Genomic DNA, 19,157 nt, shown 5'->3' on the forward strand with positions numbered 1-19,157 from the left:
AGGCCTCGACCAGAAACCCTGCATCCAGCCCCTGGAACTTGTGAGGACATAAAGCAGGCCGCGTGGACTGGACAAAGTGAGGGCACTGCTCCCAGACTGGGTGGGGAATGCTCTCTGACTCCGTCGGAAAGTGTCAGGACCAGAAGTCGGAAGGCAGGCGTGAGGCCTCTGTCAGAGGACCAGGAAGGCCTCCAGGAGCTGGGGGGACCTGCCTGGCTGCCAGCCAGACTCACGCCTCAGTCCTGCGGCCACAGGGAGCCACCCTGCGAGGCAGGAGACTCTGCCAGAGCCCCGGTCAAGGGCCCGCAGGCTGATGCCTTGGCCAGGCTGCTGGACTTGCAGCTGGTGATTGCTGGGCCGCCTGGGGATGGGGAGGCTCAGAGGCCTTCGCTTCGGGAACGTGAGGTCCAGCGGGCAAGGCCACCGTGCATAAACGTGTTGCCGACAACAGGCCCCTTACACACTGCTGGGGACAGTGCCTGGCATCCAAGTAAGGAGGGGAGAGCCAGCGGGGGTCACCTGGCTGTCATCCAGGCCTCCCATACCTCGGGGCTCCTGTCCCAGAGACGGACCCCATGCGGCCTGGGTGGGTCCACCCTGCTGGCTCCAGACTCCTGGACCCGTCCCTAGACCCACACTCAACTCCCTCGAGAGGGCCCTGGTCCCCCCCCGCCCCAGATCCCGAGCACCCTCAGCCTGGAGCAGGTGGACAGATGGTGAATGCGTTGTCTGAGGTCACAGAGGGCTGTCTTGGGGCACTTTGGGGACGAGGCAAAGACCTCTAGGGGTGGAGGTCCTGGGGAGGGGGATTCTAGCACCTTCTCTTTTGCTGCTGGGCATCTCCTCCAGAGCTTCCAACACGGGGTCCCACCGCCCTAAACCCATGTTGGGCGGCAGAAGCCAGAGAAGGACTTAACCGAGGGGACGCCTTTCTCTTCACCCCTGCTGGCCGGAGCACTGCCTGTGGCCCACCTGAGGGGCAGGACCCTCTGTGTCCACAGGGGAGAGGGAGGGCGGAGGGAAGAGGGAGTGGGGATGCCCGTGACGCCCCCTCGGCCCCACAGCCGCGGCTCTCCGGGGCCCCAGCCGTGCTGTGGGGGCCGCACGGGAATCCAGGCTGCCCAGCCTGCTGCTGCACCCCTGCGACACGTCGGCCTCCGCCCCGAGCCCCTGCGGCCACTCGCCCTCAGTGCCCCCACCTGGCTGGGCGTGCCCTTGAGCAGCCACCGGAGCTCTGAGGCAAGAATGACAAAAGAGCCTCCGGTTCGAGTTTTATTTTTGGAACTCGTATGAAGTCACTACAAGATGAGAGACATTTCTTCTATTTAAATATTTCTAGGCAACTAGAACTCCTGATTACAGACAAAGGGAGCTTCAGCTCTGCAGAGAAAGAGCTGGAACCGTCAGCATCATGTTTATGCAAACTCCATGCTCCCCGCCAAGGAGGAGAGAAGTCGGGAAGGCAGGGGAAGGGGCACCGATGCCCACCTGCCCCTTCCCGCCTCGCCCAGGGAGGTGCTGGGGGCGGGGGGCATGGGGAGGGGTCCCCGCACAGGGCTGTCAAACAGCCAGCAGGCTCCCGAGGCCAAGAACTCCCAGTCCCCCCTCCTCCAGATAATAAATAGAAGCGTCATATTAGCCGAACGGGACCCTCTTGTCTTTAAATTGCCTGTTACGTTCGGAGTGTGCCTGGGAAATTCAGCCACAAACTGGTAAATTTATAACAGGCTCAGAAACTGTCCGCCTCCTAGGGCGAGAGCTGCAAACACACCGCTTTTCTTTGCACACTGAGCAGATGGGATTGTCCTTCTGTGTTAGACGCGCTGTGTGTGTGTGTGTGTGTGTGTGTGTGCGCGCGCGCATCTTCTGCCCAAGAGCAAATTAGGGACCTCCTCCCAGCATGACCAGGAGGGGGTGAGCGGGGAGGCAGAGGGCCCCTCCGTCCGTTTCGAGCCTGGTCTGGGGGCGTCGCCGTGCCGCCTCTAAGGCAGTTCTGACAAGCACCCTCGTGTGCACGCCCGCCTGAAACCGAAGTCAGCCGTCCCAGGACACTTCCGGGGACCGAGCGACCTTGAACGTGTCTGGGAAGTTGGATTTTCTTTCTCCTGAGGAAATGATCCGACCTGGCCCCTTTCCTCCCAAACCCCAGCTTCCTGGCGTGCTGCGTCACCGAAGCCTCAATGTCCCAGACGGGGCTCACGCGGGCGCGGCTCCACCGGGCTGTCCCGCCCTCGGCTGCCGGAAGGGCCAGGAGCTGCTGCTGTTTGACAAGCCTCCAGGACTGGTGAGGAGGAGGGGCTGGCTTCTGGGTGCAGTGACGATGGAGGCTCCCAGGGGACCAGCCCCTGACCGGCGGCCACGGCACAGCCTTGCCTGCACATCCAGAGGGAATAAAGCCCCCGCTGTGTCCCCCTCCAGGGCCGGGCGCTGAGCCCCCGGGGCCTTGCCCCTCCGTCCTCACCCCTGGCCGGGAGCCAGGCCCCTCAGCCTCCTCCCCTCACAGCCCAGGCCCCCACCTGCAAACACTTCTGCACGGAACGCTCCCCACATGGTGTGTTGTGAGCCCTGGGAAGGCAGGCCCCCATGCCCGGTGCTGACCACACTCGGTTACTGCTGGACAGACGGACAAAGGGACAGCGGATGGAGGGGAAATCCTAGGGAGAGCGTCTCTGGCCAATGGAGACTAACTCTGTCAGCGTTCGTCCACAGAGATCCAAGAATGAGGGGCCCCAGGGCCGGGGCCCAGCCCATTGGTGAAGGCGCCCACAGTGGTTCCAACACACATTCGGAGAAAAAGCCTCGGCCCAGTGAGGTTCTGCGCTGCAGCTCCCGGGGGAGGCTGGAGGCACGCTCCCCGCTCGGGGGCTTCCTCCCTCCCCGCCACACGCACAGCTTTCTCTGACACGCACACACCCAGCCCGGGGGCTGAGGCCGGCGATGCGCTTGCCGGTGAAGATCTCTGAGCCCGTGTGCCCAGGTGCCCTACATACGCGTTCTCGTTCCCACGCGGACACACGCACACGGACCACGTGAAGGGCGTGCGGCTCACCAGGAGGCCAGGAGAGACGAGGATGACGCAGCGGAACTCAACAGGCCCGGAGCGGGACCTCTGGGGTCTGCCGACAGCCCGACCAGGCCATGAGCCGGCGGGGGCCCCGGCTGAGGGAGGCTCTGCCCGCCCCTCCGGCCGGCTCACACTCACACCTCACTTGCATTTACACACGTGTGGCTCTATTTTTAAAAATTTTCCGGAATGCTGTACATTTGGGCATGTGTGCGATTTCCATGTCGAGGATGGGAAAATCCACACCTAAAACTCTGCAAATGTGCAATTGTGTTTCCTCGAATTACTTTCCTCACAGCACCTTCCCACAGAAGCGCTCACTCCCCCGCCCCCAGCCTTGCAGGAAACCTCATCGCGATGTCCCACAGCGGTCGGACTGCTAACTGATGACTTTTTCTTACTTTCTTACTTGCTCGCCAGAGTTGCCCTCCCGCAGAGGGTGCCCAGAGGAAAGAGAGGGACCTCCAGGGCGGAGAGCAGCTCAGGGCACTGATAACTCCAGGGACTGAAATCCTGCACCCAGAAAAGCGGACGTCTCCCCAACCTGGATCTTGGCTCCCCAGGTGAGTGAGTCCCCCGATTCCTCCCATGGCTGCAGGCGCAGCCAGCATGGGGACCGGCCCAGCGGGCTCTGTATGTGAAGCTCAGACATCCGTGCACATGGGACTGGCCAGCTCGCCCTGGAGCCTGGGGTCAGGGGTGACAGGTCCCGAGGCTCTCAGAGCAGCCGGGAGCAGCTCACCATACGGGCTCCCCTCCCCCTGAAGCCCGCCAAGTGCCAAGCTTCGCCTGTCAGTCTTGGGGGCAGACACCAGCCAAGGGCATGGGCTGTCACCCATAGACACAGCCAGACCCAGGATCCGTCCTCTCCGCCCCGTGCTGACACTTTCTTAGAAGGGTCTCAGCTGTTACAGGACACGTTCGCGCCAAATGAGTGGGAAGATTCTGGCCTCTGTGCCGTCCAGGCTCCCAGGACACGGGACAGGGGTTCCAAGAGGGCCACCAGGGAGCCCCAACAAGGGCCTGCTGCCCTCTTTGTAGACCGAGGCCTTCCAAGTGACATTTCCTCCATGGTGTTAAGCAAATGCCTCGTCCAATATTTGCACTAAGTTGACTTTTATGATTTTTTAAGCTCCTAGGTTGGCTCAAGAAGAAATCTTTGAAAAGAAGGCCGGCTTACCGCAAAGGTCAGGGTTTGAAAACCAAACAGTGAGCTTAAGCAGCTGGGCTGGAGCACGCTTCCACCAGCGTCGTCCCGGGCAGCTTCAGCTGCTGGCCGGCAAAGGGACGGGCCCCAGTGGCCACCAGCTGGTGCCTTCCCCTGGGGAGGCTCCTGAGAGTGGCAACCAGATGCCACCACCTGTGGCAAGACCCCAGTGTCACCCATGGTAAGACCCCAGTGTCACCCGTGGTAAGACCCCGGTGTCACCCAGGGCTCCCATGTGGTCTGGCACCGTCCCTTCTTCTTGTGACCAGCACACCCAGGTCCCCATCCCAAGAGCCATTTACTTAGTTGGTGGACTTGCCTTCCAGAGAGCAAGCCGGTCTTACCGTCTGGGGTTTAATGTGACTTTTGCTGGCCTGGGCCTTCACCCGCTCGCCTGTGAGGCCGCTGCACGATCCCGTCAGCAATGCCCAGCCGCAGGTCCACGGAGCTCCTGCTGCGTGCCTGCACCGTCAGCGTCCAGAGCAGCCCTGGCCGGGGGCCACCCGTCCCACCACCACGCCGGGGCCACAGATGACAAACGGAGGTACAGGACGCTTTGCTTTAGTGCTTTGGTGCCCAATTTCGAAGCATCGAGGCCGGAATGGAGCCATGACGGGGGCCTCCCAGCCTGCTCTACCGGCTTCCAGCAAAGGGAGGTTCACGTTGTCTTTGAAGGCTGAGTTTTTAAGCACATGTTTTTATGTGCTGGGATCGCCTGATGAGAACACCAGGCTTCTGCAGAGCAGTCAAGTCCAAAGCCTTTTGAAAAGAGAGGAATAAATACGGACCCATTGCTGGGCTGGGTCCGGACTGGCCCAGCTTCTGATGCCCAACCTCTTCCTCCCACAGCCGAGCCTCTGCCCCCACTCCGCCTCCTCCAGTTCCTATTCTCAGCACAGCAGGTACAGCCAGACAGGCCCACCCTGGGACCCCCAGGGTCACCCTAGCCAAGCCTGCTGGGCATGGGCTCTGAGGGTGACTTCTGATGATCACATCCAGGTGGTGATAAAAGGCCGGTGTCCCCACTGGCACGCACGGTGGGACAAAGCCCGGCAGGGTGCCAGGTGCAGGACCACAGTCCCCGCGGGGAGGGGCGCTGCTCTCCTCCTGCTCTCTGCACCCCCCACTCACCACTCCCCCCCCAGTTGTGCTAGAGCCCCCCTGGGCACCCAGAATGACGCCGTGCGGGCTGTTCAGCCCACGGTACCCCTGTTCCTCCCTCACCCCCCTGAGAGCCCTGCAAGCGCCATGGGGGCAGTTCCCTTCCTGGGGGGGCGGGGCGGGGCGGGGCGTGAGAAGCCGGGAAGACCCCAAACGAAGAAGAGCACGCTCCTGGCAGAGGTGTGGGGAAGACCCCACATCCCCTACGCACCCCCGGCGGCACGCGGGGGACCCGCCAGCCCCACACTCGGGCTGGGCGGGGACAGAGGCCGGGGCCGCGCCGCCGCCGCCGCCACCGCCCCCCGCGGCTGGGCGCGCCCCGCTGCCGCCCGCTGAGTGGAGGCGCGGAGCCCGGGAGGCGCGGGCGCGGCGGGCGGAGTGCGGGGCGGGGGCGCGCGGGGAGCGCGAGCGAGGACCGCGCAGGCGAGGGAGTGAGCGTGCCGGGGCGGCCGTGCGTGCGCTCCGCTCGGCGCCACAGGCTCTCCGCGCGCCGGGGACCCGCAGAGCCGCGGAGGCCGGAGTTCGGAGCGAGCCGGGCCCGCCAGGAGCGGGAGGGAAGCGGCGGCCCCCGGTGAGCGCGCCGCGAGCGCTCCGGGGCGGCGCGGGCCGGGTCGGGAGCTGCCCGGCTGGACGGCGCGCCCGCTCGCAGTCCTGCGCGCTCCCCGCCGCTCCCTCCGCTAAGGTCCCCGCCGGCGCCGCGCCCACCATGCGCCTCAACGGCTCGGCGCCCGGTCCCCAGGGCGCGCCCGGCGCCAAACCCTTCCCGCTGCCGCCCTCCGGGCTGGAGGCGGCGCTCCTGGTCTCCAGCTTCGGCAACGGCTCGGGCAACGAGTCCGAGCGCCTGCGAGCGGCGCCCAGCAGCGACCTGGACGTGAACACCGACATCTACTCCAAGGTGCTGGTGACAGCCGTGTACCTGGCGCTCTTCGCGGTTGGTACTGTGGGCAACTCGGTGACAGCGTTGGCGCTGGGCCGCAAGAAGTCGCTGCAGAGCCTGCAGAGCACCGTGCACTACCACCTGGGCAGCCTGGCGCTGTCGGACCTGCTCATCCTGCTGCTGGCCATGCCCGTGGAGCTGTACAACTTCATCTGGGTGCACCACCCCTGGGCCTTCGGCGACGCCGGCTGCCGCGGCTACTACTTCCTGCGTGACGCCTGCACCTATGCCACGGCCCTCAACGTGGCCAGCCTCAGTGTGGAGCGCTACCTGGCCATCTGCCACCCCTTCAGGGCCAAGACCCTCATGTCTCGCAGCCGCACCAAGAAGTTCATCAGCGCCATCTGGCTCGCCTCGGGCCTGCTGGCTGTGCCCATGCCCTTCACCATGGGCCAGCAGAACCGCAGCGCTGACGGCCAGCACCCCGGCGGCCTGGTGTGTACGCCCATCGTGGGCACCGCCACGATCAAGGTCGTCATCCAGGTGAGAAGCCGCGTCGGGGAAGAAGGATGGGGAAGAAGTGGGGTCTGGCCAGGGGCAGGGTTGGCAGGCACTCCCCACGCAGGGGTGCCTCAGGCGTCTCGGGCGCCTCGCTCTTTCCCTCCTCGCAAAAGTCCTCTCCAGCCTGTGTGCCCTCTGGGGCAGGGAGCAAGAGGATGTCCCCAGGAGACTGTGGATCTGTGCAGCCGGGAAGGGGATGGGGGCAGGGGGCTGGGCGCTCAGGAGCACCTTTCACTCTGGAGCTGCCAGATCTCTCGCCCCATCCCGTCCACTCCTATCAAAAGGGGCTGGGCCCTCAGATCAGGGACATCTCAGAGGGTCCGTAGACGGGCCTCAGCTGTCCCCAAACTCGCTGAGGTTTAAGGGAAACGTGTGTGTGCTGTAGACAGCCCCTTTCGCCGGCGTCCCTGAAAGGATCTGTGGCCCCAGGAGGCTAGGTCTGTCTCCTCTGCAGGCCAGCACTGACCTGTGCCCGACCCCCTGCGTCCAGTGCCTCCTGGCTGCCCCGCCCCCACTCACACTTGGAGCTATAGCCAAACCTGCTGCCACCTGCGACTGGCTCCGTAGTTAAGCCTCAGCATTCGCATCTGTGAACCTGGTAGCCCCAGCCCGACCTCAGGCGGTAGAGGATTCGGGAGAAAGTGCGTGGGAAGCACTCGCTGGTTCCTGGCTCGGGGAAATGCTCAGAAGCACAATTTTGGTAATGATAAAGTTGCTTCTGCTGGGAAGATCCTGAGGTATTTGTGCGTGGTGGCAGGTGGGGGACCATTGTGAGGTGGACAACACGGGAGCCAAGTGCCCGACAGCCCTCCGAGGGTCTGAGCAGGGTGCCGCGGGAGCCCAGGTGGGAGCCCTCCCTGGGGACCGGCTAGGACGAGGCATCCTGGCAGGGTCGGGCACCACAGGATGGAGAGAAGGCGTCACCTGAGCAAGGGTCCTGTGTGGGCGGGCGTCCAGGCAGAGATGCCCCACTGGGCGGTGTCGTGGCCCTAGGACCAGGCGGCTGTGGAGGTGCAGCGTGGGACAGAGGGGAAGGGTCTGGGGGCGCAGAGCCAAGGAGGGGACCAGGGTGCCCCGTGCCCATCTGGCCATGCTTTCCGGCTTCTGACCAGGGCTCCTGCTGGAAGCAGGACGGTGGGCTGGGGTGGGGGCCGGCCACGCGGGCAGGAGCTGTCATCTACGCGTCACTCCCCAGGCTGCAGCTTATGGCCACAGGGTCCCCTGCGTGCCGAGGAACCCACCCCTAGCCGCGCGTTGTAGGGAGGTTCGTAGAGCCCGGCTGCCTGTCTGTGACAACGTCCCTGCGCTGGAGGCAAAGCCACACGGGGCCGCGTGCGACACGCGGTAGGAAACTGTCTTCCCGAGGCCTCAGAGGGCCACGCTGTCTCTGACCAGCTGCGCAGGGGCCTCCCCTGAGCTGCGCGGGCTTGGGGGCCCAGCGGCCACACCTCCTGCCTTGGAAGGTGTCGTGGGGCAGGCTGGGCTCAGCAGCTCAGGTCGCCGGCACTCACCGCCCACGCAGCAGCCGCTTCCACTCTGACCCCTGTCCCTGCCCTGGGCTCCCAAGGGCTTGGCCAGGAGCAGGCGGGTTTGAATCCCAAACAAGCCACGGTGGCGTGAGCACAGCCCCCCGAAGCAGCCTCTCCCCACTCCGGCCTCCTCCGCACCGGCCTCATGGGATCAGACATCTGGGTGACACCACTTCGCCCCCCACAGGGCTGTCCCCCGAGTCCCTGGGCTCGAGGCAGGGACACAGCAGCACCCAAGACGCGTCCTGGCGGATGTCTGCAGCAGGCCCCCCTTCCGTGCCCACAGACACTGCCTTCACTAAACACTCGCTGCGGCCCGACGCCCTCAGAGACTGGACGGTCCGTCTCCCCTGAAGGCCCCAGGCTCCAGCTGCCTTCCCTCCGGGCGGCCGGCCATGAGCAGCTCCCAGGAGTGTGGCCAGGGCCTCACTCCCTTCTGCACACCCTGTTCCAGCTCAGGAGAGGGGCTCCAGCTTCGCGTCCCCCATCTGGGCTTTGGGCCCCCTGGGCAGGTCGGGGCGAATGTCGCTGGTTTCAAGCAGCGATGCTTGACCGGGGCGGGAGGCGGGGGCTTCGTGCTTGTGTCCGAGTGTGTCCCCTCTCACCAACCGCGCTGGAAGTGCAGGGGGGGTCAGCCGCCAGCCCCTGCCCTGTCCACAAGGGCCCCTCCTGGGCACTGGCCTGCGGGAGTCCTGTTCAGAAATGAGGGGACCTGGGATCGGATTTCCGAGCGACTCTGAACAGTCCCCGCTGAAAGCAGCTGCGTGATCTCTGGGTGTGTCGCCGGGAGCTGTCAGTGGGCGGGGCAAGGCCCAGGCCAGCCGAGGCCCCAGACCCGGAGCCCCAAGTTGATGGGGTAGCTGGGAGGAGGAGCCCACGGGGCTGTCCCCTTCCCTCGTCCGGGCTCTCCTCTGACTCCTGGAGGGAGTGGATTCTGACTTTCGGACAGACTGTTGGTCACAGCCTTCCTGCCCCCGAGGGGTCTTCTCACTAGAAAGCCCCCCTGAGGAACAGCACCACCCCATCGCGCACTCGAGCGCCGTCTCCCTGGGGCGCACACAGTCCCCACAAGGGTCCTGCCCATATGGGTGAGCCCACGCGGGTCGCGTTTGATCCCCCTGCGGCCCTGCCCGGTCCCCTGCTCTGACCTCAGGCACCACGGGGATCCCGCCGCCCCGGGCTCTCTGTGGCTGGCTTTGGGGTGGGTTGGGGGAAGGGGTCATGTCCACCCCCCAGCGAACCTGCGGTGTGACCAGAGACCAGTGGCGGCAGAGACCCGGAGGGTTCTAGCGTCAGTTCAGATCTGACTCGGCCAGATGCTTGCCCGGCTTGGTGATGCCAGTGGCCCCCAGCCCTGACCCGAGACTCTGCCTGCCCCAGGGCGGTTGCCATCCTCCTGGTCGCCGGCTCTGGCCTGGTTCCAGCCGCAGCTCCTAGACGTCTGCTGTCCCCTCGTGTGTTCTCATTTTCCCACTTAATGAAGAAGAGTAGGGGAGGTGCTGACCCCCTCCAGTCCAGTGTTGGAAAGCCTGGGGGCTGTGTCCACGCGTATACAAACACACAGATACACACGCAGGAACACGTACATAGACATGCACGTGACAGTGTGGACACACAGACACACAGAGATGCAACACATGTGCACAGACAGAGGAGACCCCCATGTGCACACACACAGGGAAACACAGCTTGTGAGTGCCCAGGTGCCCGAGCAGCCCCCGTCCGTGTTGTAGGCGGTCTCTGCTGCTCAGTTAACAGAAGGGGGTCTGGGAGGTCCCGTCTTTTCCGTCAGAAGTGCAGAGGCCTCTGTGCCACTCGGGGCATGGGATGTGGGGGACGGATGCACGTGGTGGGCAGGAGAGGGAAGGTCAGAGTCTAGACTTCCCTAACAGGTGCCCTGAGCACTGACCCCCAGGGTCGGGGTCACTGCCAGCCCTCGGTGCAGAAAGACATGGCTGGGCAGAATCCCAGAGCCCCACGCTAGTCCTCATGTGGGGCCCAGTCCCTGGCAAACGTCCGTGGGGATGGTAGGGCTTCATCTCTGCAGAGACCTGAATCTGCTCTTTTCTCAGTAAATTTAGTCTTTGTGATGCTCAAACCGGTGGTCATGCATTTCCACCCCGGGAGCACATGAGCTCTGGGAACAGAGACAGAGGGCACCTTGGAGCCTCCCCAGGGCAGAATGGCCCCTCTGCACACCAGCGGTGCCCAGGCGAGGGCAGGGGTGGGGGAGCCGAGGGCAGGGGTGGCGCGGCCTCGCACCACCATGACAGGTGAAAGCCTGGGTGGCCTGCACCAGCAGCGGCTGGTGTCGCTCTGTGCCAACACTTTCTGGTTAGGATTTCGGGCTCCTGGGGGCTCCCTGCTTCTGTTCTCCTTCTCAGATGGAAGTGCTCCTGGTGGGGGTTGGGCCTAAGCTGGGGCTGAAGAAGCTGCCCAGGCTGACCCTGGGCAGGGGGCCGTCCTCTTGCCTCTGGAGCTGAGCCAGGGCATGGGGGAGGGGGAGAAGCTGGTGCCCCACACCCACCTGCCCGGGGTCCGTGGCCTCTGTGACGCTCGGCCCTTAGAGTCTCATTCGACTCCACGGACACAGAGGCAGCAGCCTCCATCCCCACTGAGCAGAAGAAAATTGGTTCCACTAGAGTCGGACCACGAGTCATTTTCTCAGGATTTCCATCCTGTGGCCCCTTGGTTCTCCGCTCCTTCCCCTGCCTGTGAACCATAGGTAGCGGCCCGACCTCAGTGACTCAGGCACTCGTCATTAAGTTCGGCAAGCCCCAGGGTCCCCACAAAACAGACATCGTTGAGGGTAGGGCACCCCCTCCCCACTGAAAGGCTCCCCCCTGGCGCCGCTGTGTACCCCTGCTCCGCGGCCCGAGGACAGCGCGGCCCTGCCCCCAGCACAGAGCCTCCTTCCTGTGCCTGAGTCTCCTGGCTGGACGGAGTTTCTGGACTCTCGGCATACCCAGCTCTGAGAGTGGAGCCCGACCCCGGGCATTAGACCCAGAGCACAGAGCACCACGCCTGCGTACCAAAGAGATGCTGGCCCAGAAGGGGAGAACACCGTGAGGTCCGCGGCAGGGGCGGTCGCCAAACCCAGGCACCGTCCATGGCGAGACGATGAGGCTGCGTCGCTGTGGGGCGTGGGTTCCCATTTGGAGAGCTGTGCTGCCCCTCTGTAAGAGAGCGTGCTTGTTCCAGGACGACACCCTCCCCAGGGCGCCGTCCGCAGGGCGGGTGGGCCCAGCGGGCACCTGGGGGCCGTCCTCGCTCCCAGGGAGAGTCTCCTGGACGGGGACAGGCGGGCCCGCTCGAGGTGTCGGGGAGCCTCTGTCTGTCTCCACCGGAGAAAGAGCAGCCAGGCACCCCATCTGGTCTCCTTGGGGTTCGTGTTGGAGCAGAAAACAGGATCCAAAACCTTTCTTTCTTGTTTTCTGTTGTGGTGAAAGATACATAGCATGAAATTTACTGTTTCAACCGACTTCCGGTGCAGCCATTCCTGACACCTGTCCCCAGAACGCGGCCGTCGTGTGAGACGGGGAGCACTGACCCCGCCAGACCCTGCCCGCCCCAGCCCCTGCACGCACTCTACTCTCTGTGCCTAGAGTCCTGGCCTTGCCCGCGGGCTCTCCAGCCCGTCTGCGGGCTTCGCTGACAGCCAGAGTGTCCACGACGGACCCTCTATGCCAAGCAGGGACAGCAGCCTCTGAAGGCCGCCGAGACACGCTTCCCACTGCAGGACATTCTGGAAATGCCAAAGCGACAGACAGATTCGTGGCTGAGGGGCCAGGGGTGGGGTCGACGTTGGGCCGTAAGTGTTCTGCACCTCGACTGCAGTGGTGGTGACATGGCCGGGCGTTTGCGACAAGCTGTGGACTGAGGGCTCCTTAGGCAACGTGAACTATTACGTCTCTTTGAGTCTGTTGGAAACGAGCGTGAAGCGCACCGAGGCCTCATCCCATAAAGGCTCTGGGGGGTGGCCAGGTCTCCTCTCTGGCGGGCCTCTGGGGCCTGCACAGTCATCCTGGGGACTCAGTGGCCCCAAGGACCAGAGGGGTCCTGGGAACGTTCGTGGGGAGCTCCAAGCCTCCAGCAGCACTGTGCCCCCTCCACTCAGCCCCTGGGAAGGCCCGAGTCCCACAGCCATTGTCCAATGTTGCTGGGCTCCCAGCCGTGGGCTCTGCCCAGCGCCCTGCACCCCTGCTGTTCCCCAGCTGCACCCCAACATTCAGGCCAACCCAGCAAACAAGCCAGGTGCCGTGCCGGTGGAAACACCGGTTCTTCAGGTCCCACCTGGAAGCCGAGGCCGGAGAGGGCAGGGCACACGAGCCAGACCTGGTGCCCCATGGTGGGGCCACTGACCTGCAGCCTCGCTCTGCCCCCTTGGAGGGCGTCACACGTCAGCACCTGCTGCTCTGTGGACCTTCTGGGCTGGTGTGGGGGCAGGGAAGGGGAGAGGGGAGCACCCGTGCTGCCGGGCAGCGGGCACCTTGGGACGGCCATCGGCAGCACAGCGGCCAGACCCTGGGCCAGTCACATGACCTGGTGCGTCCTTCCACCCCTGGAGCCAAGCCAGGGCCGGTTGGGGGAGGGGGAGAACCGGTGCCCCGTACCCCCTGCCCCACTGCCGGCCGACTGCCGGGGTTGTTGACCTTGAGGCTGGGGGACGTCAGACCCTCAAGGTGACTGGGAGGGCTCCGGACGCCCAGCGAGGGCTCTGTAACCCGCACACAGCGGTGAGGTAGCCATGCGTGGGGAGACCCGGCCCGCTGGTGTGGGGACCACCCCCCCGGGGCCAGGAGCTGTTCCTTGTCATCCACGGGCAGGGTCCTGCAGGAAACCCTTTATTTCAAAATTGGCACCTGGTAAAAAATCACTTCTCTTCTTTTTAAATTTTTCTTTTCTGAGAGAGGGATGGTGAGAGGGAGCGTGAGCGAGGGGAGGGTCACGGTGAGACGCAGACCCCCGAGGGGCTGGGAGGGTCACGGGGAGATGCAGACCCCCGAGGGGCCGGGAGGGTCACGGGGAGACGCAGACCCCCGAGGGGCCGGGAGGGTCACGGGGAGACGCTGACCCCCCGGGGGGCTGGGAGGGTCACGGGGAGACGCAGACCCCCGAGGAGCTGGGAGCCCGACTCGGACTCGATCCTGAAATCCCGGGGTCGTGACCTGAGCCGAAGGCCGCCGCCCAACCAACGGAGCCCCCCAGTGCCCCCGCTTCCCTGCTGTGGACGTCCGAGTTCAGGTGCACGCGTAGAGCCGCGTGACCCCCACCCACCCCTGGAGGGTCGAGGTCAGTCTTGTCGCCCCCACACTTGCTCTCATGCTGCTGCTCGGCGGTCAGCCCCCGTCCCGCTCCTGGAAACAGGGGTCTCGTGTCCCCGCCGGGCGCCTCTTCCGGGACATCGCGGGAACGGAGCCTCTGCGGCCTGAGCGGGGGCGAGTGAAGCCGATGCCGGACCGGCGGCAGGGGTTTGCGCCGGGCGCCTCCTCCTTTCTCCCGGGAGATCGCGCGGGAGCCCGACGGCCGGTCCCCCAGGAAGTGCGTTCAGCCTTCTGGGAAGCTGCGAGGCTCTTCCAAAGTGGCAGAGCCGTGCTGTGCGGAGCATCCGCGTCCGCAGCCTCGTGGAAGGACGTGGGGCCCCGCCTCCTCGCGGGCACCCGCCAGTCGGTTTTCGGTTTTCCGCTCGCTTTCGCTCAGCTGTCGCGGGGGGCGTGAGGTGGGCCCCGTCGTGGCTTGCCTTGCCTCTCCCTGGCGGCGGGCGACCCGGGGCGCCCCTCCTCTGCCCAAGTCAGCCCTGGAGTTTGCCCAGTTGTCAACCGACTTGCTTTCTTCCGGTTGAATGCGGAGAGGTTTCAAAATATCTTCTGCCTGTGGGTCCGTCGTCCAGACACGTGATTTGCGGGTGGTCTCTGCCCCTCTGGGCCTTCGCACGTCCCCGAGGACCACTGATTCTGGCGGAGTGCAGCCCCTCGGACCGTGGCGCGGACGCCGCCTTCCGGGCTGTGTCTAGGGAATCCTGGGGACCTTCCTCCTGCCTCCTTCCGCCGCCTTTACGGGCTCACGTCTCGCATTTAGGGCTCTGACCTGTCTGGAGCTCATTTCCCTAGAGTGTGAGATGCGGGCGCTTTCTCCGTATGTACGTGTCCACGGGGCCAGCGCTGCTCACGAAAAGACAGTCTTTCCTGCACTGAAGCTTTTTGGCGCCTAAGTCAAAGGCTGCCTGTGCTCCCGCACGGCGCCCTGCCCGGACCCCCCGGGTGTGCGCGTCTGCACCGGCCCTGCTCTCACACTGCCGCCGGCACCCTTCAGGAAGCTCGTTCCGAATCGGCTTGGCTAATTTCAGCCCTTCGCTGTCTACGTAAATCTCAGAATCAGCTTTTAAATATCTGCAAAATAGCACTGGGGTTTGGGTTTGGATTGGGTCAGCGCGTCTGTCATGGTGGGGAGACTCGCCGTCTTCACCCTGGGACCTCCAGTCCCCGAGGACGCTGTGTGACTCCGTCGGGTTGGGTCCCCTTTGCCGTCCTCGGTGCTGGCCCCCAGCGCACAGATCCCCGCACACTCATGTTTGGGGGATTGTTTTTCTGTTTCCAGGCCTTTGTGGCCGGCGTTTGGGAGTGTGATCGGGTTTCGCGTGCTGATGCTGTGTCTTGCAACCGTGCTGAGCACGCTAACGAACTCCACAAATTATTTTGTAGGTTCCCTGGGATCTTCTGTGCAGGCAGTTGTGTTGTCTGTGAATACAGTTTTATTTCTTCCTTTCTACTCGGTCCACCATTAATTTCCTCTTACCGCCGCACCGCTCCGGCTGTGACTTGCAGCACGACATGTCATCAGAGTGGAAGAGAAAACTTCCTGGCCTTGTTCCGAGATTAGAGAGAAAGTCTTCATACTTTCCTATCAAAGATGAGGTTTTTCGTTTATTGAAGTCTTTAATGGAGGCCATGTATCGGATTAAGAAGTCACGAATGGATGTAGAATTTTGTTCCGTGCTTTTCCTGCGTCTGTTGGTGCGGCCATGTGGTTCTCCTTCCGTAGTTAACACAGTGAATTACATCGGTTAATGTTTGTTGTGGCAAAATGCCACAAATGTGCAATTAGCATTCCAGCCATTTTTAAGTGTACAGAGCAGTGGCACTAGACATGTTCACACTGCTGTGTGACCGTCCCCACCACCTGTGTCCAACAGGCCTTCACCTCCCCATCCCCATGAAAGAGCCCATCCCCCGCCACCCCTCCCCCAGCCCGGAGACCACCACTCTGCCTCTGTCTCTGTGGACCTGACGACTCTGGGGACCTTGTCTCAGTGGAAAACGTTACTAGTGTCCACTGCTGGCCCAGCCTCACATTTCTAGCTCAGGCCGCACCTGGCCACGCATCATCCTTTGTATATGTTGCCGCATTTGATTTAATATTTGTTGGAATTTTTGTGTCTATGCTCATGAGAGGTATGGGTCTGTAGTTTTATTTTCTTGTGCGTCTTTGGTATTGGCGTCAGGGTCATGCTGGCCTCGTAGAATGGCTTAGGAAGTACTGGCTCCTCTTCTGTTTCCTGGAAGCGATCGTCTGTCTTCCTTAAAGGGTTGATGTTGTTCCTCAGTGACTCTGTCTGGGCCAGGAGTTTTGTTGGAAGGTTCCCAGCTGTGAACTCTGTTCCTTTCATGGGCACAGAGGGGTTCCAGTGTTGTGCGTCTGCTGGAGCACGTTCTGGCAACTTGTGTCTTTCAAGGAACTGGTCCGTGTTATCTAAGTCGTCCCCTTTGGGGGCATGGAGCTGGTGGCATTCCTGTCCCCTAGGCTGCCCACGGGTCCTGTGACCACCTGTTCTCTCATTCCTGGTACCGGTGACCCATGCACCCTCTTTCCCCCGGTCCGCACGCTGGGGGTTTACCAGTATTATTATTCTTTTTCGAATAACCAACTTTCAGTTTCCTGAATTTTTTCTGTGGCCTTTCTGCTTTTGGTCTTCATTTCCTTCTCATGCTGGGCTTGGATTTAATTTGTCCTCAGCTCCCTGAATTTCTTAAGGTGGAAGCTTGGAGTATTGACTTGGGGCCTTTGCTCTTTTGTAGGTTAAACATCGAACGCTATAAATTCCCTCCTAAGTGCTGCTTTAGTAATGTTTCAAGATTTTCGCAACGTATTCTGATTCAGGTCAAGATATTTTGTCATTTCTCTTGGGACTCTTGCTGGTCTTTGGACTGTTGAGAATCATGTTGCTTAATTTCCAAATGTTGACAGCATTTGTCATTGATTTGTAATTCCTTATGCTTAGAGAACACACCGGTGTGAATTCAGTTCCCTGAAGGAGTTCAGGCCTGTCTGTCGGCTCAGAGTCGCGGTCTGTGCTGGGGATGATGTGTGCGTCAGGACACTGCTTGCTCTGTCCGGTATATCGCTCTCTTATATCATCTCGTTCTAAAACTTCCATTGGTTCTTTTGATGTCGTTTCTTTTCATCTTCGGAGAGCTTGCATGTTTCTATTCATTTCAAGAGATTTGCCTTTATCTTGAAGAGCACAGTGCCTGCACCTGTTCCAAAGTCCTCTCCTAGAGTGCCACCATCTGAGTCTCCCCGAGAGCAGTCTGTATGGTCTTTTCCGTGAGAGTTGGTCCCATTTTCCTGGTTCTTCCCATAATAAGTCATCTACAGTTACGTTCTGAACACTTTGGATATTGCTGTGTTGTTTTAGGTCATCTAGAACACTCCGGAGAATGTCTGTGTTTTTAGTGGCTTCTTTGGGCAGGGAGCCCAGGTGGAGCAGCCTGATCTGCCTCCCTGTCTGGTGGTGGCTCCACTGCCAGTGCCGTTTGCAAACCCTCTGTAGTGCTGTCCTGCTCTTCCCCAGGGCACACGGCTCCAGGTTTTGTCCTGGTTCTGGGAGGTGGTTTATATCACATGCAGTTTTCAGGTCCTTCCTTTACCCCGGTTCTCTAGGTATGTTCCACGCATTGGCAGGTGAAGGATAAGCCCAGGGTTCATGTCAATTCATGCATGGAATTGGGGGGGGTCCCCTTTCCAGCTCACTCCTTGCTGAGATTTCCTCCCACGCTCCCCAGTTTCCAGAGACTCTTTTCTTAGTCTTCTGAAGGGGAAGCCAGAATACTCCATTTTATTTCCTCGACTAACTGTTTTAGGAATACCTGTCTGTGTTTGTTCTTCTGATGGCTGCTCGGGGGCTGTGAGTGCGCACCCTTAATTCATCACAGTCCAACAAGAATTCGCCTTGGACCTGCTCACGCCTGATATTTCCCACTTCCTGTTGCTACCTTGAGGGCTATTCTAAGCAATTGCTTTTTGCTTTTCCTTATCAGTGGGTCACATTTCCCTGTTACTTTGCATATCTGGTATTTTTAAATTTATACTAAGTGCTGTAGATAGTGCATTGAAGAGACTCTGTGTTCTGTTATGTTCCTTTGAAGAGTGTCGACTTACTTTTGTAGGCCGTTCAGCTGCAGACCCAACACCCTGGTTGACACCTCACCTGCACAGCTTTCCGGAAAGCCCAAGCCCTTCTAACTTGGGAGGACTCAACTCTAGTCTCAGTGTCCCCTGCAGGGGTTTGCTTCAAGGTTTAGGTGGGAGCATCTAGAGGAGGCCTCCCTCTAGGGCCCAGAGCTCATTTCTCGGATGTGGCCTCCTGGCATGTCAGTGGGACACTAGGTGTGTGAATGAGACCCCTGCCCTCCAGCGCTGTCAGAACACCAGCCACGGGCCATAACCAATCGGGGTTTCAGTCTGTGTACAGAGCGCACCAACATGGAGGCCATGGAGAGCCCCTCACGGGTTTCTGAGGACCCCCGGTGCTGAGGGCCCCCTCTCAAGTGCCTTCTCTGCAGATTAGATTCAAACTGTTCTGTGGCCCCAGCTTCTCAGTTCTGCCTCCTCAGCCAGAGTAGCATGCCGCGTCCAGACCGCAGCTCCTCGTGCTACAATCCGGAAGATGTCCCCGAGGAGGGAGATGGGGGGTGGCGGGCTCATGTTGTGACTTTCCCTGCTCTCGGCCACCACAGTCTTGCATGGTGGCTCATCCTGTGTTTGAAAACAACTGGCTGGAGCATTGGGTACAATTTCACGTTGTTTATGACAAGAGAGTTAGTCCAGTAACCCAAGTGGGAGTCAGCCCTGGATTTTAAACACTGCCTGTTTCCAAAAACATCTGAGACAGTTTATGATAGAAGATTTGGCTTCAAAGGAACTATTCAAACAAAGGTGCAGCAGAATGCCCAGCAAAGAAGCAGAGTCCTCCTAGAGACGAGAGGGTGGAGGGCGCCTCTGGGCTTGCGTGAATCTCACACTGAAGCTTACGAGACGGGGTGACATTATTTGGACTCAAACGTTTTTAGTTCGTTGTCTATTAAAAGGCGAATTTATTGTAAAGTTCAGTAACTCTCCCTTGACGGATTTAAAGGTTAAGAGCACTCTTCAGTGAGTTTTGTGCCCTGATAACTCAAAAACACTTCCTCTATTAAAAAAGAAAAAGAACCCCACACATTTCAACTTCCGGAAGTTCCAGAGGCCTCAGCCGTTTAGGACTTATCCCTACTCAGGAATGGCGAGGTTGTAACTGCTCATGGAGTATCATTTCCCCATTATCTGGCAGGACTGCAAAACCTCCAGCTCCCGAGGGTCAGGCAGGAGTGCGAGTGCATGTGGGTCGTGTCACCCGGGGGCCCCATGCTTCGGGACATCCAGCACTTGCTGGCGCAGAGCCAAAGTCCAAGGTGCGTCCAGCTGTAAGTCCGTCTGCTTCAG

The 19,157-nt window shown here is 61.4% G+C and overlaps 1 protein-coding gene and 1 long non-coding RNA gene across 3 annotated transcripts in view; one reads left to right on the forward strand and one right to left on the reverse strand.

The window, feature by feature from the left end:
• Positions 1-1,328: 1,328 nt before the first annotated feature.
• LOC132022093 (uncharacterized) lies at positions 1,329-4,768 on the reverse strand. Its single transcript, XR_009405520.1, has 3 exons — positions 4,616-4,768; positions 4,245-4,424; positions 1,329-2,373 (listed from the first exon to the last, which is right to left on the reverse strand). It is a non-coding gene; the product is annotated as an uncharacterized LOC132022093 (long non-coding RNA).
• A 1,056-nt stretch (positions 4,769-5,824) lies between these two features.
• The window catches only part of NTSR1 (neurotensin receptor 1), a 46,279-nt gene continuing 32,946 nt past the window's right edge, over positions 5,825-19,157 (forward strand). For both annotated transcript variants that reach the window (XR_009405519.1, XM_059407367.1), the window contains exon 1: positions 5,825-6,852. Coding sequence is in view for 1 of the 2 variants with exons in the window: in XM_059407367.1 (XP_059263350.1) it covers positions 6,139-6,852 (714 nt within the window). In the remaining variant the exon portion in view is untranslated. The remainder of the gene's footprint in view (positions 6,853-19,157) is intronic.

This window comes from Mustela nigripes, chromosome 7 (assembly GCF_022355385.1).
Source record: "Mustela nigripes isolate SB6536 chromosome 7, MUSNIG.SB6536, whole genome shotgun sequence".
Classification (NCBI taxonomy): domain Eukaryota; kingdom Metazoa; phylum Chordata; class Mammalia; order Carnivora; family Mustelidae; genus Mustela; species Mustela nigripes.